At 38.3% G+C, this 23,045-nt stretch overlaps 1 protein-coding gene across 1 annotated transcript in view; it reads left to right on the plus strand.

Annotated features, from left to right (window-relative positions):
* DNAH7 (dynein axonemal heavy chain 7) overlaps window positions 1-23,045 on the plus strand; it is a 263,621-nt gene that overhangs the window by 112,693 nt on the left and 127,883 nt on the right. The window contains exons 31-39 of the mRNA XM_053906776.1: window positions 3,240-3,488; window positions 6,070-6,219; window positions 8,871-9,053; window positions 9,378-9,554; window positions 12,034-12,165; window positions 13,941-14,165; window positions 17,221-17,418; window positions 19,697-19,852; window positions 20,560-20,728. Coding sequence (XP_053762751.1) covers window positions 3,240-3,488; window positions 6,070-6,219; window positions 8,871-9,053; window positions 9,378-9,554; window positions 12,034-12,165; window positions 13,941-14,165; window positions 17,221-17,418; window positions 19,697-19,852; window positions 20,560-20,728 — 1,639 coding nt within the window. The remainder of the gene's footprint in view (window positions 1-3,239; window positions 3,489-6,069; window positions 6,220-8,870; window positions 9,054-9,377; window positions 9,555-12,033; window positions 12,166-13,940; window positions 14,166-17,220; window positions 17,419-19,696; window positions 19,853-20,559; window positions 20,729-23,045) is intronic.

Here is a 23,045-nt window from a genome sequence, read left to right on the forward strand (position 1 = left end):
AAGCAATTTGAACAATCTGAGAAGATTGCTTATTTATTTATCAAACACTGTGGATTTACCGTGGATCAGACACAAGGGCTTTGCTAATAGTAACTTAATGCTCACAATGACCCAGTAGGTAGGGCAGGTGCTGTCATTATCCCTGTTTTACAGATCATTTAACTGAGGCAAAGATAATTAACTTTTATTTATGGCTAGTACATGAGCGAGCGGGATTTTCAACCATGCAGTCAGGCTGTGGAGTGCTCTTGACCACTGTGCTACGATGCTTTTTTCTCCCCTTTGTCCCAAGGAAACATACTGCTTTGATAAACTAAGATCAGTTTCTCTATAACAGCATTTGAAGGATTAAATATAGGGGCAATTAAGTTCATAGTTCATAAATTCTAAAGTGTAGTTCAAACATGAAGCACTTCTGAATTTTCACTTTTACTTTCACAGTAAAGAAAATAGTTCTTTTTCTCACATAGGTTGCTATAATACTTACAGCTTTAGCAGTTTATAAAGGTATGCTTCTTAGATCTTGCAATCAACTTTATATATTCATATATTCCTATATACTAAATATGGAATCATAATTCTTTCCAATCATACAGTATATGATCGTATCAGGTTCCCAAAGCTGCCATAACAAAGTACCCCAAACTGTTAAGACAACACAAATGTATTCTCTCAAATGTCTAGAGGATAGAAGTCTGAAATCAAACCTCTAGAAAAGACTCCTTTGCCTCTTCTTAGCTTCTGGTGGCTATTGGCAACCCTCGATGTTCCTTGGAGTGGGTTGGCATCGCTCCAATCTCGGCCTCCACCTTTACATGGCCTCCCCTGGGTGTATTTGTATTTGAATCTCCGTCTCCTTTCTGCTACAAAGATACCAGTTATTGGATTTAGGGCCCAGTATAACCTCATCTTAATTTACCTAATTATATCTGCAAAGATCCCATTTCCAAATGAGGTTACATTTTGTGGTTTTTGCATGGGCATGAATTTTTGAGAGAGACTAAGCTGATTACAATACTAACCACCACAATGATTAAAATACCTTTGAACTAAGTTTTGTATGTGATATTGAGATATGGATTAAAGGCATCCTATCTTTATCTTTTCTCCATCAAATTGTCTTTGTTCAGAATGAGATGTTCAAATGTATGTGGGTCTCTTTGTGGACTCCCTGATCTGTTCCACTGATATATTTGTCTATCATTATAGTAATATGACACTGCATAATCAGCCTTGAAATCAGATAATATTCATCTAACATTTTAACTTAAAAGTATCGTAAAACTGTAAAATTTCTAAAAGAAAACAGGAGAAATATTTTGTGACTCTGGGGTAGGCAAAAATTTCTTAAACACAGCACCAAAAGCGTAGTGCATAAAACAATAAATTGATAACATATACACATCAAAATTTTGAAAGTTTGCTTTTTGAAAGACACTGATAAAAGAACGAAAGACAAGTTGCAGTCTAGGAAAAAATATTTGCCAATTAGATATATGATGAAGGAATTGTATGCAGAATATTTAAAGAATGGTTAAAACTTGCCATTAAGAAGATAAACCTATTAGGGGTGCTTGGGTGGCTCAGTTGGTTAAGTGTCTGACTTTGGTTCAGGTCATGATCTCACAGCGTGTGGGTTCGAGCCCCACATCGGGCTCTGTGCTGACAGCACAGAGCCTGGAGCCTGCTTCACATTCTGTGTCTCCCTCTCTCTCTGTTTTCTCTCTGCTTTTCTGCTTTCCCATGCTGTCTCTGTCTCTGTCTTTCAAAAGTGATTAGATGTTTAAAAAAAAAAAAAAAGGAAAAGAAACCAATTAAAAATAGAAGATTTGAACAGGTACGTCACTAAAGAACATCCACATAAAGGAAATAAGCACAGACAAAAAATGATAGTCATCAGGAAGTGCAAACTGAAGCCACAGTAAGATACTGCGACACATCTATGAGTGGGGCTAAAATTAAAAGGACTGGCCATACCAGGGTGTCTTGGGTGACTCTGAGGGTTAAGCATCTGACTCTTGGTTACAGCTCAGGTCGTGATCTCACAGTTGGTGAGCCCCACATGGTGCTCTGAGCTGCCTGCCAGGGCGGAGCCCGCTTAGGATTCAGTCTCCTCTCTCTCTGGCCCTCCCCCACTCTCATGCACACGCTTCCTCGGGCTCTCGCTCTCTCTGAAAAATAAATACATAAACACTAAAAAAAGTTGAAAAGACACACTATACCAAATACTAAAAGTATTTGGGTAAATTTAAATAATACAACCACCTTGGAAAGCTGACACTTTCTTAAAATATTAAAATCATAACCACATTACCCAAGTATTCCACTACTCAGTATTCACCCAAGAGAAGTGAAGGCATTTGTCCATACAAAGACTTGCATATAGGGGCGCCTGGGTGGCTCAGTCAGTTAAGCGTCCGACTTCGGCTCAGGTCACGATCTCTGGGTCCGGGAGTTCGAGCCCCGCGTCAGGCTCTGTGCTGACCGCTCAGAGCCTGGAGCCTGTTTCAGATTATGTGTCTCCCTCTCTCTCTGACCCTCCCCTGTTCATCCTCTGTCTCTCTCTGTCTCAAAAAGAAACAAACGTTAGAAAAAAATTAAAAAAAAAAAAAAAAAAGACTTGCATGTAAATGTTCATAGAAGTTCTGTTTTTAATAGCCCTAAACTGGAAACAATGAAAGTGTCCATCAACAGGGGTATGGATTTAGAAACCATTATACTTCAATGCAATGTAATACTTCTATGCAGTGAGCTATTAACAGATGCTGTCACATGCACAAATCTCCAAATCTTTATGCTGAATAAAAATCAGAAAAAACAGCATCCATAATGTGTACCTTCATCTATATTAAATTCTAGGCAATACAAATTAAAAAAAAAATAACAGAAAGGAAATTAGTGGTAACTTGGTGACGGAGGTGGGAGGTGACAAGGAGAGAAGGTAAAGAGGATTACAAAAGGTCACAAGGTGACTTTGGGGAGTGATAGATAGGCTGATTGTCTTGATTGAGTTGATGGTTCCACCTATCGAATTGTAACACTTTAAACATTGTTCATTGTATGTTAGTCTTGATACCTCTAAAAAGCTGTTAAAAATACTGTTGAACTATTTAATGGCTCTATTTCCATCAGTATTAAATATGAGGATGGGAGGAATTTCATCATGTGTACATATATGTGTGTGGAGAGAGACAGGGTATTGAATGTATAATATAAATCCCCAAATCATTTGTCATCAGGGAATCACCTCAGATTTGTTTCCTGGTGTGAAATTACCAAAACCAGATTACAACGATTTGCTAACAGCTATCAAAGATAACTGTGAGTCCATGAATTTGCAAATGACCAGATTCTTTTCTGAGAAGATACTTCAAATATATGAGATGATGATTGTGCGTCATGGTTTCATGATTGTTGGAGAACCATTTGGAGGGAAAACCAGTGCATATCGCATCTTAGCAGGAGCACTAAATGACATCTGTGAAAAGGTAGGTGTGGTATTAATGCGTTAATTTATTTATGATCAGCTTTGAGGAAGATAGAATGTATGGTCATTTAAAATGATATCTTAGTGGAGGGGCTTTGGGGTGGCCCAGTCAGCTGGGTATCCAACTCTTGATTTCTGCTCAGGTCATGATCTCACGGTTTGTGGGATTGAGCCCCACATCGCCTCTGCACTGGCAGCAGGGAGCCTGCTTGGGATTCTCTCTCTCTTCTCCTCTCCTGCTTGTGTGCTCTCTCTCTCAAAATAAATAAACATTAAAAAAAAAAAGATACTTTAATGTAGCCACTTAAAATCGTGGAAAAAATGAGTCAAAGGGAAAATACTACTAGAAAAATAATATGAAGCTATTAAGTTTAGCATATAAAGAATATACCATAGATTTGGCTGTCAACCTTTTATTTCTTTTCAAAATTTTTTTATTTATGAAGGTAACACGTTTCTTGTAAAAAAAAAAAAAAGTCTGAAAATCCTAAAAGTTTTCTTTTTATACTTAAAAAAAAATTTTAGAGTGAGAAAGAAAGCATGCATGTGGGGGAGGGGCAGAGGGGAGAGAGAGAGAGAGAGAGAGAGAGAGAGAGAGATGGGAAAAGGGGAAGAGAGAGAATCCCAAGCAGGCTCCATGCCGTCAGTGCAGAGCCTGATGTGGGGGTCCATCTCACGACCCTGGGATCACGACCTGAGCTGAAATTAAGAGTCAGACGTTCAACTGACTGAGCCACCCAGGCACCCCTCTTTTTATACTTTTAAGAGAGTATTTTTTATTTCCTGGATGGTTAGTTTTGTAATGCAAACTTCTGTGATTAGCTGTTAGTGGTATTAAAGTGAATGTGTGCTGTGTGTTATATAATACTTACATATGTACATAAATGCAGTGAATTCCTATCTTACACATCATGGTTTGGTCTACTTTGAAATGCTCCTTTGAAAGGAATGAGGCTGCTTTTAATTTTCCACCTAATAAAATTTAATTTCCATCTACTTCTTGTATTTTGAAGAGTTTTGTTTCATTCATTTCAACGTTTATAGCCAAATGGGATTTGTGATCATTATATATATATATATTTTTTTAATGTTCATATTTTTGAGTGAAAGCATGTGAGCAGGGGAGGGGCAGAGAGAGGGAGACACGAGTCTGAAGCAGGCTCCAGGCTCTGAGCTGTCAGCACAGAGCCTGACGTGGGGCTCGAACTAACGACTGCAAGTTCATGACCTGTGCAGAAGTTGGACACCAAACCGACTGAGCCACCCAGACGCCCCAATGTGATCGTTAGATCTTTCTCGTGGAGTCTCACTAGCCTGTTGCCTTTGAGACAAAAACCTTGTTTTGGTGATAGCAACTTCCTCTGACAAAGTTGGTAGAGCTTTCCCAAACTTCTGGATTTAGGACGATGCCTTCCTTGTCAGCCCCTTGGTGGGCACAGAGAAGTATGCAAAGCCTCAAAGCTTGTTTTACTGCTTAGTGATCTTCCCACGTCTTTATTCGAGTTTGGTGGTTTGTGTCCCAAGCCCCGAGGGGGTGGGCAGAAGGCAATGTTGGGAAGAGTTGCACATGTTATGTTGCTGTGTATATAAAAAAAGAAATGACTAACGGAGCACAGGGGATTTATAGGGCAGTGAAACTATTCTGTACGATAGTGTAATGATGGACATGTGCCATTGTGTGTTTGGCAGAACTCATAGAATGTATAACACACAAGTGACCCTTAATGTAAACCATGGACTTTAATTAGTAATAAGGTATCAATATCAGTTCATTATTCATAATAATATACCAGCCCAATGCAAGGCTTTAATAATAGGGGAAACTGGGCTTTAATAATAGGGGAAATCTAAAGCTACTCTAAGAAAATAACATCTATTAATTAAAAACATGAAAAGCTTATGCCCCAAGGGCTGTTAACATCTCTTGTATAATTCCCACACGGGCTTCAAGGTTCTGGTCAAAACTGACAATCTGCCAATATTAACTTTTCCATTCTGTGAGAATGGAACATGGTTAGATCTTTTAATTTTCTCTCAGAGAATATTTGGTAGCAGAAGTCGGCAATTACAGCCCAAATTTGGCCCCGAGCCTATTTTTCTAACACCAATGAGCTTAGAATGGTGGTAACACTTTTTAACGTTTGTCTAAAAAAAAAAAAAAATTGGAAAGAAAGAAAAGAAACAGAAGAATATGTGAGTGGCTGTTTGTAACCTGAAAGCCTATAATATTGACTGCCTGACCCTTAACAAAAAATTTTGCCAGGTTTCATTGTTGTTTTAGATTTACAGTTCTGTAAGTATTTGGATTTATAGCTAATTTATTACTGAGTATTTTATGAGTTTTTAAAACTATGGTAAACAGTATTTGTAAAAATTTAATTTTTTCAGTTGTTCATTGGCACTGTGTAAATACAACCAGTCTTTATATATGGACTTCATATGCTGGAACTTTGTTAAATGCATTCCTTATTTCTGGGAGTTTCTTTGTAGAGTCTAGGATTTTCTACATATACAGTCCTGCTTTTCTATGAATAGAGACAGTATCCTTCTAAATGGATAATGTATTTTTTTTTTCCTTTAAGGGGCTAATGGAAGAGAACAAGGTTCAAATTACTGTTTTAAATCCCAAGTCTGTCACCATGGGTCAGTTGTATGGACAGTTTGACATAGTGTCTCATGAGTGGTCCGATGGCATCCTCGCTGTCAGTTTTAGGGCATTTGCTTCCTCACCGGTAAGTACTGACACTTCAGCGTGCACACTTCGAAAGACTGTGATAGTCCTTTCTGACAGATGTCTGATGTGTTTTTCAGTTGTTCCAAACAAACACTTATATTTCTAGTTCAAGCTCAAGGTGTTTATTTACAACACGGTCCCAGATCGTCTGGCACTGTTTCTGCCAGCATCAGCAGCACCTACAAAGATGCCAGACGATGCCAGATGCTGGCAAAGATGCCAGATGCTGGCGAGGGCCTTTGCCTGGGTGTGCAGAGAAGAGGGCACAAGAAAGAAGTCAGGGAAAAAGCACTTCTGGGTCTCTTTTTTCAGGCTAAATGACACAGGAAGGAGAACAGCTGAATATCGTGATCCTTTTGCTCCTTCAGGAACGTTCTTCCATTGTCCACTTTTTAGGCTGCTGTCTCTGTCACACCCACTAATTGTTAGGTATATTCCAGTTCGCAGAGAAGAAATTGCAGACTTTTACAAAACAGTGTCTTCAAGTTCCAACACTTTTGCTCTACTTGTTCGGAAGAGAATGGGCTGCTGGAAAGCGTAGGAGGTGAGGGATGAGCCAGCTGTGCTGACTGCTGTGAGTGGGAGCGGGCATTTACCTACTCCTGGCTTATTCTGCTGAGCAGCGGTTGCCCGCTCTTCCAAGAAAGAGTCCACAGACCAGGAAATGTTAACTTGGTTGCCACATGTTAGCAGGCTGTCCACAGAATGTGATCATGTGGGAGAGAGCTTGCTAAGTCTGGTCTTAAAGAAGAAGGGCCTAGGCTAGAGACACTTAATTTATTGAATCTTTTTCAAATAAATATTTCCTTTATTCTGACTACCTTACGTCTTGACTTTGGTGCTCTTTATTCACTTAAGGACCTGACTAATCATTATTCTTTAATCAGTGTGATAATAGAAAAATGTCATATCTCAACTCTGCTCTTAATGGCTGAAGGAACTTGGGCAATGAGTGACATAAGGATTGGCTTTCATGGGACAGAGATCTTGCCCAGTACCAGGCTTTATTAGTAATTTCAAGGATAAAAGTATTTGTGAGGCAAACAGACACGTTGGGACCATTGATATAACTTCTCAGTTTCTTTCTTTTCACAGTGGATACACTCTGGCCCAGATTAACACATGGCATCTGTAGATAATGTATGCAGTTACATTATTTGTACAGAAATAATTATGAGATCTCTCCCATTGTACATCCAGTTACATAGCACATATTACATTTTCCAGAGAGCTTTGTCCCATAAATAGTCTCAGAGAGGTTAAGGAGCTGACCCAAAGTCTCCTAGCTGGTAAGTAGTAAAGCCAAATGAAAAGCAAGGTCTTTCAGACCGTAGAGCCCAACATCTTGCTGTTACATGTTGGTGTTACCCAAAGTGAAGATTAGCAGGCATGGGAAGCCAAGAGTGCAAGGGAAAGTTGCTCTCAAGGTGACTTCTGAGGTACGGGCTCTTCTCAAGGTGACTTCCAGGGTATGGGCTCTTCTCAAGGTGACTTTTGGGGTCTGGGCTCTTCTCAAGGTGACTTTTGGGGTCTGGGCTCTTCTCAAGGTGACTTCCAAGGTATGGGCCCTTCTCAAGGTGACTTCCGGGGTATGGGCTCTTCTCAAGGTGACTTCCGGGGTACGGGCTCTTCTCAAGGTGACTTCTGGGGTCTGGGCTCTTCTCAAGGTGACTTCTGGGGTACGGGCTCTTCTCAAGGTAACTTGCGGGGTACGGGCTCTTCTCAAGGTGACTTCTGGGGTACGGGCTCTTCTCAAGGTGAATTCTGGGGTCTGGGCTCTTCTCAAGGTGACTTCTGGGGTACGGGCTCTTTTCAAGGCGACTTCCGGGGTATGGGCTCTTTCTTGCTTCTTGGCTCAGAGAGTGGGTATGGGGTGGCCTAAGCCCATGACAGGTGTACTGTCTTGTAGATTAAAGCAGTTGTCCACAGGGACTGAGAAGGTGTTAAGATGGATCCAAATCCCTCACCACTTCAACTCAAATCACATTTGCTGAAAGTGAACCAAGGCAGCATCCGTGTGCCCAAAAAAGCTGATTCATAAGTTGTGGAAAGTAGAATCAGCTTTTGTACCCTCCAGCAGCTACCTAGCCACTCCTTAATATTTGTTGAGCTTTTACTGTATTCCAGACAATAAGCAAAATTTTCATATTTATCATTGTGAAACTGAATCTTATACTAATGTCCCATATCGCCATAAAACCATTCGACCCAAGAGGGGTATGAATGTGTGTGAATTCATTCAGCGGAGGGAAGAAAAAACTTGACTTAGCACGTAAGAGTAATTAATCTGTATGAACATAATACCGCATAGAATCAGGTAATTTCAATGAAAATTCTGTTTTCACTGACAATTATATTTTTTTCTATTTGTAATACTTTCCAAAACATGTTACATGTGAGTTCAGAAACGTTGGAAAAGATGGAATCTTGAGAACAGATGTTACATTTCTGTCTTGTCCATGGCACATAAAGGCTTGTTTTGTGACTTTCTCTCTGTACACACATACACACTGTATTCTAAAGACACCTTTACATTTTCATGGTGAAATTAATTTTAGGAGTTACATGTTTAAATTTTGAAGCATTGCACTGTTTCCTTACATTATCACTATTAATTTTTCCCTTGTATTCATCAAATGCATATACCAGACGCCAGATAGGAAATGGTTAATTTTTGATGGGCCAGTAGATGCCGTGTGGATTGAGAATATGAATACGGTGCTGGATGACAACAAAAAGCTCTGTCTGATGAGTGGGGAGATTATTCAAATGTCACCACAAATGAATCTTATTTTTGAACCAATGGATTTGGAAGTTGCTTCTCCCGCCACTGTGAGTCCTCAATGTTGACATCTTATATATTTGAAATGTTATAAATGTGTTTATAAGGAACTTTGACTTTAAATGAAACGTATTACAATTCATTGTAACAGTACTCTAAGAACAGACATAGCTGTTGACCTACCTTGATCAATTTTAGAGTCAGGGATTTTTTTCCTTTTTGTCTAGAACCATTGGTAAAGTCACACATAAAAATTTAGGTCATGAAGACATAAAATTAAGCTTCTTTTTAGGAATTTTCTGCAGGTTTTAAGAAAGGGATGTACCATGTCATATTTCGTTACCTTGATGGTAAACAATTATTCTTTTTTCCAGGTTTCCAGATGTGGTATGATTTACATGGAGCCTCACATGTTAGGCTGGAGACCACTAATGTTGTCTTGGATAAATCTTTTACCTGCTGTGATTAGTATTATTCAGAAAGAATTTATAATAGGCTTATTTGACAGAATGGTCCCAGTGTCTGTTGAATTTATTAGAAAGCATACGAAGGTAAGAGGAACGAGAATTTTAAGACTTAAACAATCAGTGGAAAATCCAAATTAGCCAAATATATTCATTTTAATGTCTGTGGTCAATGTCAACTCTCAGGTATTAAGATAACTTAACTGTTTTAACTAAAAACCTTTTTCTGATTAAAGTAAAAAGATTTTAACTTATATACTTATTCTCCAAAACAAAGTTTAATGTTATTTTTTTTTTTAATTTGTAATGTTTATTTTAGTTTGAGAGAGAGAGAAAGCACGTGAGAGCACACGAGGGAGAGGGGCAGAGAGGGAGGGGGGTACCAAGGTTCTGAAGCAGGCTGACAGCAGAGAGCCCGATGCTGGGCTCTAACCCGTGAACCGCGAGATCATGCCCTGAGCCGAAATCAGCAACCTAACATAACCGCCTGAGCCACCCAGGTGCCCCCCAGAAAAATTTTAAAAGAAGCATTTTAAAGTTTGAGAAGATGTATGGATGCTACTCTCTTACCTCTTAAAAAAAAAAAAAAAGTCTTAAAGGTCCACTTAACCACATCTGGATGAAAATACCTAAAAATGTTATCTCTCATTTCTCAGACTATTATATTCTAGTTTCCATTTTTATAATTTTCTTTGTTTTTTAAAGTTCCTAGAATAAATCTATATTATAACCAGCAAAGGGACCATTTTTAAAAGTAATTCATTTATTAAATCTAAAGAATTAGATAGTGGGTAATGATGGAGGAACACGTTACTGCTCTAGGCCTGCTAAATGAGGAATCCACTATATTTAGCATGAGTGTATCTACTTGTTTAGAGATTACTGTTGTTGACTTGGGCTCTGGAGCAAACATAGGGACACAGGGCTGGTATTTCTCCTACTGTTGGAAATCTAAGAGAAGAAGGCACGAGTTTGGCTCACAGTACAGAAAAGGAAAGCGGAATTTAAAAATCATGCCAGTGGATATTGCCTAAAGAGAAAATGCAGAGAAAAAAAGATAAGAGAGCAAAGAATACAATGCCAGACCTGGCTGCAATCTCAGGAAGAGAAGAGGGCGTTTTAAGAAGCAGGTAGTCAGTATTATGGGAAACTACCAAGAGGTCAAGGCAGAAAATGTTTGGCACATGGCCTTGTATTTGGCTAGTGAGAAGATCATGGGGTGAAGCATGGCCCAAACATTTTCAGGAAAGAGGCAAGGCTGCTCTGGCAGCTCACTGAGGAACGGGCCGGATCGGTGGGGGGAGGGGGGGACACTGGCACTACAGGGGCGGACACATCTCTTCCAAGGAGTGTGGATGTTACAAAATTTAAAAGAGAGAGAGAGAGAGAGAGAGAGAGAGAGAGAGAGAGAGAGAAAGAAACCTTGACATTTGTTGAAGATATGAAGTAATCATGTTTCAAAAACAGTTAAACTTGTCGAGTAAGCTACAGGTCCCCCCCCCCCCCCCTCCATCCCCGGCATTGTCAGACAATGTAGGTATTACAAATAAATGAATTTTCCATGTAATAACTAATCTTTTCAATAGCAAAAGAGAAAAAAAACCATGCTTTTATTACAAGCTTCTAAAATGTACTATGTACTTTTGTCCTCTCTTAAAGAAATTATGCGTTCCTCTTAGCTGCTATGTAGTAATGAGTGTCTTATTTTTAGCAACAGCCATTTGTATTTTAGGGGGGCATCAGTAGTATTATAGAATTACAGAATTATAGAATTACAGAATTATAGTTAGTCCCATCCTTAGGGAAACTCGGTTGTCATTTCTGCCTGTTTCTACTGGGACAGTGGCTGAAGATGAAGTCAGCTGCTCCTAATCTTCAGTTCCAATTAACTTTCAGAGAGTTAATTCTCACAAAGTAACTGTGAAGCAATACCCCTCTAAAGGTTGGAGGAGAGCTCGGAGGCAAGAAGACACATGTTTATGGAGAACTTGCTATGTGATGCCTGGTGCTAGGACCTATGTACACTATTTCATTTATTTTATAAACACTCACGGTGAGACCCCAAAAAGTAAAGTGCATGATGTTTACAGCACTCTGGCTACATTTTGTGCCCTTCAAGACTTGCAAATTTATTTCATAGGAATGAGCTTACTATGAATACTACTGTAAAGATGTATAAAATAAGTTTTGAAGCGCATTAATTAATTTTAAGTAATGAAAATTAATTGCCTTCTCTGAAAGATTTCTTTTAGTGTTTTGACCTACACAATTGGTATGAGAATCAAGGTCATTGATTAACTGAACATGTACAAGTAAACTTTGTGAATTTGAGAATCTGTGCAGGAGAGGCTCAGGACAACACATCCAGTGTCACTACACTCTAGACTAGGGAATTAATCCGTGCCTCAGTTTTCCTACCTATAGAGCTAGAATTATAATCGTGCCTTTTCATAAGTACTACAGCTATGAGGACGAAGTAAGTTCAAAAAATATTAGTTGATGCTATTTTAATTAGTGCCTAATTTAAGTTAATTTGTTCTATAGACTTTTCCCCCTGATTTTTCAGGAATTATCTCCTACTTCAGACACAAACTTAGTCCGATCCTTAATGAATCTAATAGACTGTTTTATCGATGACTTTGCTGATGCAGTCAAAGTGAAAGAGAGAAATGACCGAGAAACGTATTCTTTATTGGAGGTAAGGTCCATTGCCTTTGAATCCTGCTGTAGAAAGGCATCTACTGCTTTCCCCAGTGCTTCCTCATTAATGAACTTCATTTCTCCCCCGGAAATGGGGGCTGGACTGTGGGTGGTAGCTGAACAGCAAGGAAAAAGTCAGGCCCCAAATAGTAGGTCCTTGGAGGAACCTCCTCAACTGGCAGTTCTATGGCCTCATGAGGTTTGGGTGAAACCCACTGATACCCTTAGATCTGCTACTGGAATCTTCAGTCACTTAACCAGCCTCAGAAATGATCAACCCCCAAAATAGCAATGACCATTTGATAAGATTCACCTCCCTCCCCTTCAACCTGCAAATCATAATAACTCTTTGCGTTTTTTCCTTGCTTGTCTTCGCTTTTTCTTTTAAGTTTCTTTATTTTGAGAAAGAGGGAGCACGTGTGAACAAGTGTAGGGACAGAGAGAGCGAGAGACAGAGACAGAGAGAGACAGAGAGAGAATCCCAAGCAGGCTCTGTGCTATATAAGCACAGAGCCCGATACGGGGCTGGATCCCAGGAACCATGAGATCACGACCTAAGCCAAAATCAAGAGTCAGATGCTCAACTGACTGAGCCACCCAGGTACCCCATTTTTCTTGAGATTTAAGCGCTTAAAATATATATATGCATATACAAATCTACATCAGGATTGAGGAAAGGAAGAAAATATGTATAAACATATTTTTAAAATAGGAATAAAATTATCAACAGACCTTGAATATTCCTTAATAAAAAATTATGTACTGCTAATGGTAGCATTTCTAATATGGTCAATATGTTGCTCTTATTACTTACATTCTATTAAATAAATTAATTTCAATTTAGTTTTAAAGAGTTTCTGGAGAGAAACAACCTGTGAGTAATCTAGGAGCAGGTGCACAGTGTCGAAGTAGAGTCCACAACTTTTATGAGCATAGTCAAGATTGTGTTTGTTTTGGCATTAGAAAGGGGATTTGAGGAGCTCAGTTGGTTTCAGTGTCCGACTTCAGCTCAGGTCATGATCTCATGGTTCATGAGTTCGAGCCCCACATTGGGCTCTGTGCTGACAGCTCAGAGCCTGGAGCCTGCTTGGGATTCTGTGTCTCCCTCTCTCTCTGCCCCTCTGTTGCTCATGCTCGGTCTCTCAAAAATAAATGTTAAAAAATTTTTTTTAAAAAGAAGCGGATTTGATTTTAAAGCAAACTAGTAAGTTTTCTCATTTAGTGGTGGGTCTTGTCATCTACTCTGTTTTCCTGCCTAAGCCTGGTAAGAAGAAAGCTTACAGAATGGCAGTTCTGGTTTATGCATTCGTTGCTCAGATTATTACAACAGGTAAATAAATGAATATAAATTTGTTCTGCTTTTATGAAAACACTATCAAAATTTAAATTTAAAAAGCAGGTTTATTGTCGATTGATTATTCCTTATTAAAATACGCCTTCATAAAAAGTTATCTCAATGTTCTTTTTTAATATCAGGGTCCTGCCACTTACTTAAAATTTCATGTGATTTACCAGACTAATCATTCTGAGGTTTCACAATGCCTAGAATTATACTTTGCATTATATTATCTTTTCTGATAGCAAGATTTTTCTAAAACATGCAATTTGGTTTTTAAAAATCTAATTATTATAAAATCCTGAGATAACTTACTATTATATGTTAGTTTATTCATTTTCTTTCAAAGATATTAATCTGGCTGATCTGATTCAAGCTTCAAGAATACATTAAAGTCCTTTTTTAATGCACTCTATCTTCTCATCTCTCCGATGCAGGGCATTTTTCTATTTTCATTGATCTGGTCCGTCGGAGCGTCTTGTAATGATGATGATAGGTTGAGATTTGATAAGATTCTTCGAGAACTAATGGAAGGCCCAATTTCAGAACTAACTCAAAATAAGTTTAAATTACTGAGCGGTACGGAACAAACGTCTTCAAAAGCACTAACTGTCCCATTTCCTGAAAAAGGAACAATTTATGATTATCAATTTGTCACTGAGGTAAGAACTCTGAAGCAAGATGTACAACATTACAGCACATAATGGCTCTGGGGCCACCTTGTCACCACTGTTTACCTTAAGAGTCAACATGGAGTAGTAAAGAAAGTTGCTTTGGCTTTGAAGTCGGACACCTCTGGGTTTCAGTCCTAGTAACGCCACTTTCTTTCTGTAGAACCTGGGACTAGTTTATTAATCTTTCTGATTCTTGCTTTTCTCTTTGATAAAATGAGATAAATAATAACACCTGATGGGCCTATTGTATTCATTAAATAAAATTACACATTATGACATCTAGTCCAGCAGTAGGTACATTTTGCTTTAAGATACCTCTTGGAGATTCATTTGGTGCATGTTAGCATATCACAGATGGTAAGAAGCCCTGTAGGGCCATAGCTGGGTTAGTGTTAATTCAGCACTTCGCAGATGAATTGGACAATAAAACCTGGGTGGTGTTTGTTCACCTGTATGTGTGTGACAGCTATAAGTACTGTATTGAGGACATTTAAAAATCCATGATGTTTAAATATGGAGCTTCAGGTGAAATTGGATCATACTATATCCCCAGAGGGTAATTTTATATCCTCTTCTCCCGTTAATAAAGAGAACACCTTTCTATCTCATTAGTATTTCTTTAATAAACTTATTTTTCTAAGCCTCCGTAGATTCTATTATCTGAGGACCACGATCTAGCCCAACAGTTTCCTACTGTTAGATGTTGAACTGTTTTTGTTGTTTCTTAGTTTTTCTCCTGTGGTGAATATTCCTGTATACAAGCCATGTGTATATATCTGATTTTTTCTTTAAGATAAATTCCTAGAGGGGCACCTGGGTGGCTCACTTGGTTGAGTGTCAGACTCTTGGTTTTGGCTCACGTCATGATCTCACAGTTTTATGGGTTCGAGCCTGCATTGGGTTCTGCCCTGACAACACAGAGCCTGCTTGGGATTTTCTCTTCCTCCTGCTTTCTGCCCCTCCCCCACTCATGCTGTCTCTGTCTCTCTCAAAATAAATAAATAAACAATAAACTTAAAAAAACTTTTTAAGTAAAAAAGAGAAGTTCTTAGAAAAGGAATTTGCTATATCAATTTTTAAATTTTTATGGCTTTTGAGGTATATTACCAGGCTTACCTTAGGAGAGATTCTTCACCCTGCCAACTGAAAGATATTATCCTTTCATTTTTCCTAATTTTATTTTATTTCCAATTACTAACAATAGCCTGCATTTTCAGAGCACTTTGAAGTTTATTAAGCTTTTCCACAATCATTTCTATTTGTTTCCCAATATCTCAATGAAATAAGAAAGATAGTATTATTTTGCAAATCTTCCCATTGAGAAAATTAGGGCTCAGAGATAGGTGATTTTCCCAGTATCACAACATCTCTAAGGGCATATCCACTCCAGGATTTCTGACTCTTAACTTTTCCTTCCTCATATGGTGGCAAAAGATCCATGTTAGAAAAGATCATCAAAAATATGAGAAGGAGGAGACCTGTGTGGCTCAGTCAGTTAATCATCCAGCTTTGGCTCAGGTCATGATCTCGCAGCTTATAGGTTCAAGTCCCACATCGGGCTCTGTGCTGATAGCTCAGAGCCTGGGGCCTTCTTCAGATTCTGTGTCTGCCTCTCTCTCTCTCTGGCCCTCCCCTGCTCACTCTCTGTCTCTCTTTCTCAAAAATGAATATACTTAAAGAATATGGGAAGGAAATTTTTATTTTCATCAGTTCTAGAAAGTTGTAGAAATGTCTTTGTAATACAGTTTTCACATGTGATATGAATTCACCGTCCTCAAAAACAAATCTGTACTATCCGCAAAGTACTGTGCCAGAGGGTACAAAAATGAATAAGGCACAGAGCTGCCCTTGATGAGTTCATAACCTCTTCAGAAGAGTGTCATGTGACACTCTAAGCCAAAAGAGTGCCATGTGGGAAGGTCTAGGAACCCAGGTCATGTAGGGAAACAGTATGTCCATCGATGAGACTGGCCTGTGGAACACATAAAGATATAAGGAAGGAGGGCCTGAATTCTGATATGCTTTAAATGACCAGGAGCTTAAATTTGATTTTGCAAGAATGGAGAGACCAGTGATGTTTTTCTAAGGTGAGAGAGTTAACATGATATCTCTGAAAATTTTTGTTCTAAACACTGTATAGCAAGCACAAATTTTAGTTGACAAGTTAATTGGATACAAAGATGCAGTATAATGTTAAGTCATGATAATAATCTCACATTAAGAAATCTTGTCTATTCTAGATAGCTGTTGCACAGCAATGTGAATATAGTTAAAACTACTGAACTGTATACTCAAAAAAATGGTTGAAGGTATATTTTAGGTATTTTTTTTAACCACAATTTACAAAAATCTCACCTGAAATGATAAGCTGATGTTTGTTATAAATACCATTATAAAAGCATAAGCAGAGGTGCCTGGGTGGCTCAGTTGGTTAAACATCTGACTTTGACTCAGGTCATGATCTCAAGATTCATGAGTTTGAACCTTGCATTGGGCTCTCTGCTGTCAGCACAAAGCCTGCTTCAGATCCTCTGTCCTCCTCCCTCTCTCTCGGTCTCTCTCTCTCTCTCTCTCTCTCTCCCCCTCAAAAATAAAAAAAATAGACATAAAAAATAAAAAATATTAAAGTATAAGCAACATGCAGCTGATGTTCTAGGGAAATAAGTGCTATATTGGTTAACACTATGGAATAAAATTCTTTACTCTTTAATGCATTAATTAGTCCAGTTTTCTCAATCTAACATTTGGCCAAAATAGCTGATCTTTGGGTTGACGTAATCAGTGGTTTCAGGGCATTAAAAAAACCCACAGCATTGCCATTTCATTTTGGTTCATAGAAAAGCCTCGTTTCTTCTCAATTTAGCACAAAGTTTAACTTTCAAATTCAGGGTGAAGTGTTTTAAAGGCTAAAAACAAATGTATAAACATCAGTGTTTTGCTTTGGTCTTGATCTTTGATCTTTTCTACAGTGGCACAGGAGTACAGAGCTTTTAAAAGTATTTTATAATATAACATTCACCGTTTGGCTATTTATTATGAACAGGGAATAGGAAAATGGGAACCATGGGTAAAAAAATTGGCAGAAGCTCCTCCAATTCCTAAGGATATGATGTTTAATGAAATCATTGTACCAACTCTGGACACAGTTCGATACTCTGCATTAATGGAATTGTTAACCACCCATCAAAAGCCTTCAATATTTGTAGGACCAACAGGAACTGGAAAGAGTGTTTATATCATTGTAAGTATTATAGAAATCTACATGTTAAAAGGTACATTAATATTCCTAAGAATGTTATTTTGTAAACTACGTGTAATAGTAGACTTCATATTTTTTTTAATTTTTTTTTAAACATTTTTATTTATTTTTGAGACAGGGAGAGGCAGAGCATGAACAGGGGAGAGTCAGAGAGAGGGAGACACAGAATCCAAAACAGGCTCCAGGCTCTGAGCCGTCAGCACAGAGCCCGACGCGGGGCTCGAACTCACGGACCGTGAGATCATGACCTGAGCCGAAGTCGGCCGCTTAACCGACTGAGCTACCCAGGCGCCCCAAAACTTCATATTTTTTAAACATTCCAATATTTTGATGTTGTAGCCACAGAGAATTTTTTAGTAACTGCCTATTTTAGAAAATGGACTAAAGATGTGCTATTTTACATCACTAAATTATTGTACCTTTTTAAAGGTATTTTTAAAGGTATTTTAATAAAAATAGCTTGTTGAGGATGAAGAAGTTCATATCTGTTGAAAGGAAGGGGTGTTTTAATTAATTACACTTGATATTTAATTTTCAAAATTATTTAATATAAGAAGGATTATTATGTAGTAATAAGACTGATTGACTTCTGTAATGATTCCCATTGTGTGTTTGTTTAAAAAAAAAATACTAGCTGCTATAACAGATAATGCCCCAAATCTCAGTAGCTTTACACAGTCTGTGTTCCTTTGTGTTTAGAGTGTCATATTGAACAAAGACTAGTTCTTGCCTCTAGTTTCAGATTTCTGAAGGCAGAAAGCTGCCTGGAGCTGTCAGTAAGTATCCCCAGCTTTGGCAGGACAAGTGAGTGCAAGTTTCCCAGGGGCAAGTGGACAATGTGGAAGATAAGTGGACTTCAGCCTTCTTGGGACTCCATTCTAGATGACTACCCACAGCAATGCCACAGTGTGGAGCCCCATTACTTTCCTTATGGCAGAGAACTGCACAGTGTGGGTATCCCTTTGGAGTTTCTAAAGAATTTGCAGATCTGCTCCTCTGAGTAAGCATTTAGAAGCTTTCCACGACAGCAGGCAAGACCACATTATCCAAGAGGAAACCACAGTGATGCCAGTGGGATAGGACTTTTGCCTATGTTCCTCTAGCTCTGTCCCCCACCCAGCTGCGGGGTGGGAAGAAGATGGGAAAAAGGGAAAGGAGCCCAAATGAGCCATCAGTGATCCCTCCCCCATTGCAGGTTCTCAGTCAACTCACATTCCCCCAATTATGATAGCTCCTGTTTCTAGTTCTTTATTGATTTTTATCGTTTTATGTAATCTGTCAATCCTTTTGGAATATATTTAGGCATATGGTTAAATAATTGTCCTGATAAGATTTATTGAATAATATCTTTCAGAACATACTGAAACGAAACCCTCATTATAATTTAAATGCTGTATACATCAGGAAATATCCAACAGCAGAGATGGAGAAGTTTTAAACTGAGATTTTAAATTAAGGTGTTGGTTTGGCCAAGGTTAAAAATCAATCTTACTGAAAGTATACAGAAAGCTAAGGGATTTACCCAAGATACCATCAAGAGTCAAGGAATGGAGACTTGATAAGGTTAAAGGCAATGGTTGGAGAAAAATAAACCCATTTGTCATTTATACCCTCATTCCAAATTCAGCCCAGGCAAAACAAACAAACAAAAAACATTACTTTTTACAAAATGGGGAATGTACTTTGCATCTTATTTTGTAATCTGCTTTTTCTACCTAATCTATTGTAAATATTTTCCTATTTAATTATTCTTTTACAAGATGATTTGTAAAACACAACGTCTTGGTTAAGAATCATTGTAATTGCACCTGCTTTCCGGTGAAATCCATTTTGAAAATACGGTTATATTATTTAAGCTTCCTAACTTCTAGTCTGATAACTTGGTGTTTCAGTGGAAAGATAACAGACTATAATAAAAAGAACATTTATCTGGTAAGAGATGCACGGCGATCTGAATTCTTCCCCCTTCCACCATCCCTGAGACCTTAAATGAGTTTCTTAGCCTCTGAGTCCCCATGATCTCTTGTTAAGAAGGAATGTGGTTTTGGAAATCAGAGACGCCATATGCATGGGGCCTGGACAAATAGAGACACCACTGATACAGTAACTGTTATTTCTATCGATTCCAACCCTTTTTTCACATTGTTACGACACTCTAAGTTTAGATTCAGGTGTGTCAATACTTTTGCTTAGTGTTTATTTTCAAAAGTCAGAGCATAATTCCAAACTATGGCTCATTTTATTATTTCCTATTATATAGAATTTTCTTTTAAATCAACTCAGCAAAGACATCTACAAGCCTCTGATAATTAACTTCTCAGCACAAACTACAGCAGCTCAAACTCAGAATATCATCATGTCAAAATTGGACAAAAGAAGAAAGGGAGTTTTTGGTCCTCCTTTGGGCAAGAGAATGGTAATTGCTCTGTTTCTATACATATGGCACAGCACTGGTCCACTTCGCTGACCCTGCTACAGTCAGAAAAATGAAACAAGATAGACTAAAACTTGATATCTTTTTGTACACTGTTTTTTAATCACAAATTTTGATTACGTTTCCCGAAAAGTGTATTCATATTTGCATGTGCATTAGACAACTTGACATTAAAAACAAGCACTTGCCCTTTGAATTAAAGTAAAATATTCATCTGGGAAATTATCTACCTTTCTACTTCTCTGATTAACATTTCTATTCAGCCATCTATGCTGCTTGCTCCTCTAGACCTTTAAACAACCCAGCTATCAATTGACTTCTCTGTGTTTCTTTGCCAGGAACACCCCTTTGAACCTAACTTTCACCCCTCAGAGGTTATAATCATTTTAACATCCTAGCTTTCTCATTTACTTTAATGTATTGAAATTGTATAAGGAAAAAGAGGAGGCATATTGAGAAACAAATTGTGTGAGAGGATTATTAAGTCCTCGACTCTTAATCTATAAAGGTTAGTAATGAGACTTTCCCTATTCCTTGGAAGCATGGATGCTAGGGGATATTATTCTTTATTTGAAAAGAAACCATCATTTCTCACATATGTACTCTACATTCTTTGCCTCAACACGATTTACACAATAGGACATTAAGGTGTTAATATTTTGTAATACTGCTTCTCTTTTTATTCTCAGGTTGTCTTTGTAGATGATGTCAATATGCCCGCTCGGGAAGTATATGGGGCTCAGCCACCCATTGAGTTGCTTAGACAATGGTTAGATCACTGGAATTGGTATGATCTAAAAGATTGTTCTATGATTAAGCTAGTGGACATTCAAATCATGTGCGCTATGGGACCTCCAGGTACGTTTTCTGAGTTTGTGATTACTAAGATTGAGAATCAGTCTGGTTATACCTAGAGAGATAGCTGGAGAAAGAAAGAGAAACCCAACTGGACAACTGAGTTACACTTTCTTGTGTATATATTTTCTCTGTGTGTTCTTTGTGACCTATGGAAATATAGTACAATGGTCAACACTATGAAGTGGGTTACCTTGCTTGGGGCCATTCTCCCACCAATTCTTCCAAATCCTTTTTCTCCCACCTTCTGGCACTTTGCTCTGAACTTCCTGTCTCTGCATTCTAAGGATCCAGATGCCCCTGGAGCAGCTCATTTCCCTCTCTTTTATTCCTTAATCCTTCAACTGTATGAAATTCCCTTTTCCGCTACTCCAATCAAGTCTCATTCTAGTGAGTCTTTGGATTTAGACAGGCTGTTAAGAGGAATTGAAGTAGCAAGTAGTCAAAAGAATTAACCCTTAAACATTCTTTGCGTATCTCAAGGGAAATTGATAAATTCAAAGGAATTTCTATACAAGGGAAATTTTTTTATGCTGGGGTATCAAAAGTGGCTTGATTCAAGTAACTGGACATCTTTAGCTGTTCTTTTCCTGAACTCAAGCTGGTATTCTAGTCTTTATTCATTATGTCTTTGTTTTTCTCTTTGAATCATCCTTGCCAGTTCTTTTAATTAAAAAAAATTTTTTTAATTTATTTAAATGCAAGTTAGTTAACAGATAGTGGAGTCTTAGTTTCAGGGGTAAAATTTATTGATTGATCACTTATATATATCACACCCAGTGCTCATCCCAGCAAGTGCCCTCCTGGGTGCCCATCACTCATTTAGCCCATCCCCCACCCACCAGCCCTCCAACAACTCTCAGTTTCTCTGTATTTGAGAATCTCTTATGGTTTGCCTCCCTCTCTCTTTTTATCTTATTTTTCATTCCCTTCCCTTATGTTCATCTGTTTTGTTTCTTAAATTCCACATATGTGTGAAATCATATGATTTTTATCTTTCTCTGACTAATTTTGCTTAGCATAATACACTCAAGTTCTATCCACATTGTTGCAAATGGCAAGATTTCATTCTTTTGATTGCCAAGTAATTGTCCATTGTGTATATATGCCACATCTTCTTTATCCATTCATCAGCCAGTGGACATTGTGCTCTTTTCATACTTTGGCTATTGTTGATAGTGCTGCTATAAACATTGGGGTGCATTTGCCCCTTGAAATCAGCATTTTTGTATCCTTTGGATAAATACCTAGTTGTTATTCTAGTCTTTAAAAATTTCTTTTCTCTTTAAAAATAAAAAAAAAAAGGCACCTGGGTAGCTCAGTCGATTGAGCATCAGATCTCTGCTCAGGTCATGATCTCGCTGCTCATGAGTTCAAGCACCACATTGGGCTCTGTGCTGACAGCTTGGAGCCTGGAGCCTGCTTCAGATTCTGTGTCTCCCTCTTTCTCTGCCCCTCCTCCCCCTCTCAAAAATAAATAAACCTTTAAAAAAATTTTTTTAATTCCTTTTTTCTGTATACCATTTCTTCAAGGAATCCCTTTGGTATTTGCCTCCTAACCCCTGAACTTATCTTCCCTATAATGCAGTCAGTTTGCTCTGAGTCAGTAATCGCTCTCAGCACACTTTCTGGGCCACTTCAAATGCTTTTTTTCCTTTCTTTTTTTCTTCCAAGTTTTTATTTAAACTCCAGTTAGTTAACATACAGTGTAATGTTAGTTTCAAGTGTAGGACTCAGTGATCCATCGCTTACATTTAACAACCAATGTTCATCATAAATGCCCTCCATAATACCCATCCCCCATTCAGCTCATCCCCCATGTACCTCCCCTCCAGCAACTCTCAATCTGCTCTCTATAGTTAACAGTCTGGTTTATGGTTTGCCTCTGTTTTCTTTCTTTCTTTCTCTCTTTCTTTCTTTCTTTCTTTCTTTCTTTCTTTCTTTCTTTCTTCCTCCCTTCCTTCCTTCCTTCCTTCCTTCCTTCCTTCCTTCCTTCCTTCCTTCTTTGTTTTTTAACAAGATTCTTTTGTTCCTGGGTCTCAGACTTGGTTCTACTTTGCCTCTCTCCTACTACCCAAGCCAGTCATTTGTATCACATGTCCACTTTGCCCTGTTCCTTCGGGGACTGGACAGAGGAGTAGTCTGAAGCCATGAGGTATCTTTCCCTCTTGGACCCCATTTTCTAAACACATCACCATTTATGAATGATCTTTGGGAGGAAAAGTTGAAGACAGAGCTGGGGGATGTGATCTCTGGCCTTTGCTTCATTGACTGTTTCACCATCTCCTTAAGCTCGCCCCAGCGCATCAGCGTTCTTTGT

This window comes from Panthera pardus, unplaced genomic scaffold (genome assembly GCF_024362965.1).
Source record: "Panthera pardus isolate Hobbes unplaced genomic scaffold, ASM2436296v1 HiC_scaffold_10, whole genome shotgun sequence".
NCBI classification, from domain to species: Eukaryota; Metazoa; Chordata; class Mammalia; order Carnivora; family Felidae; genus Panthera; species Panthera pardus.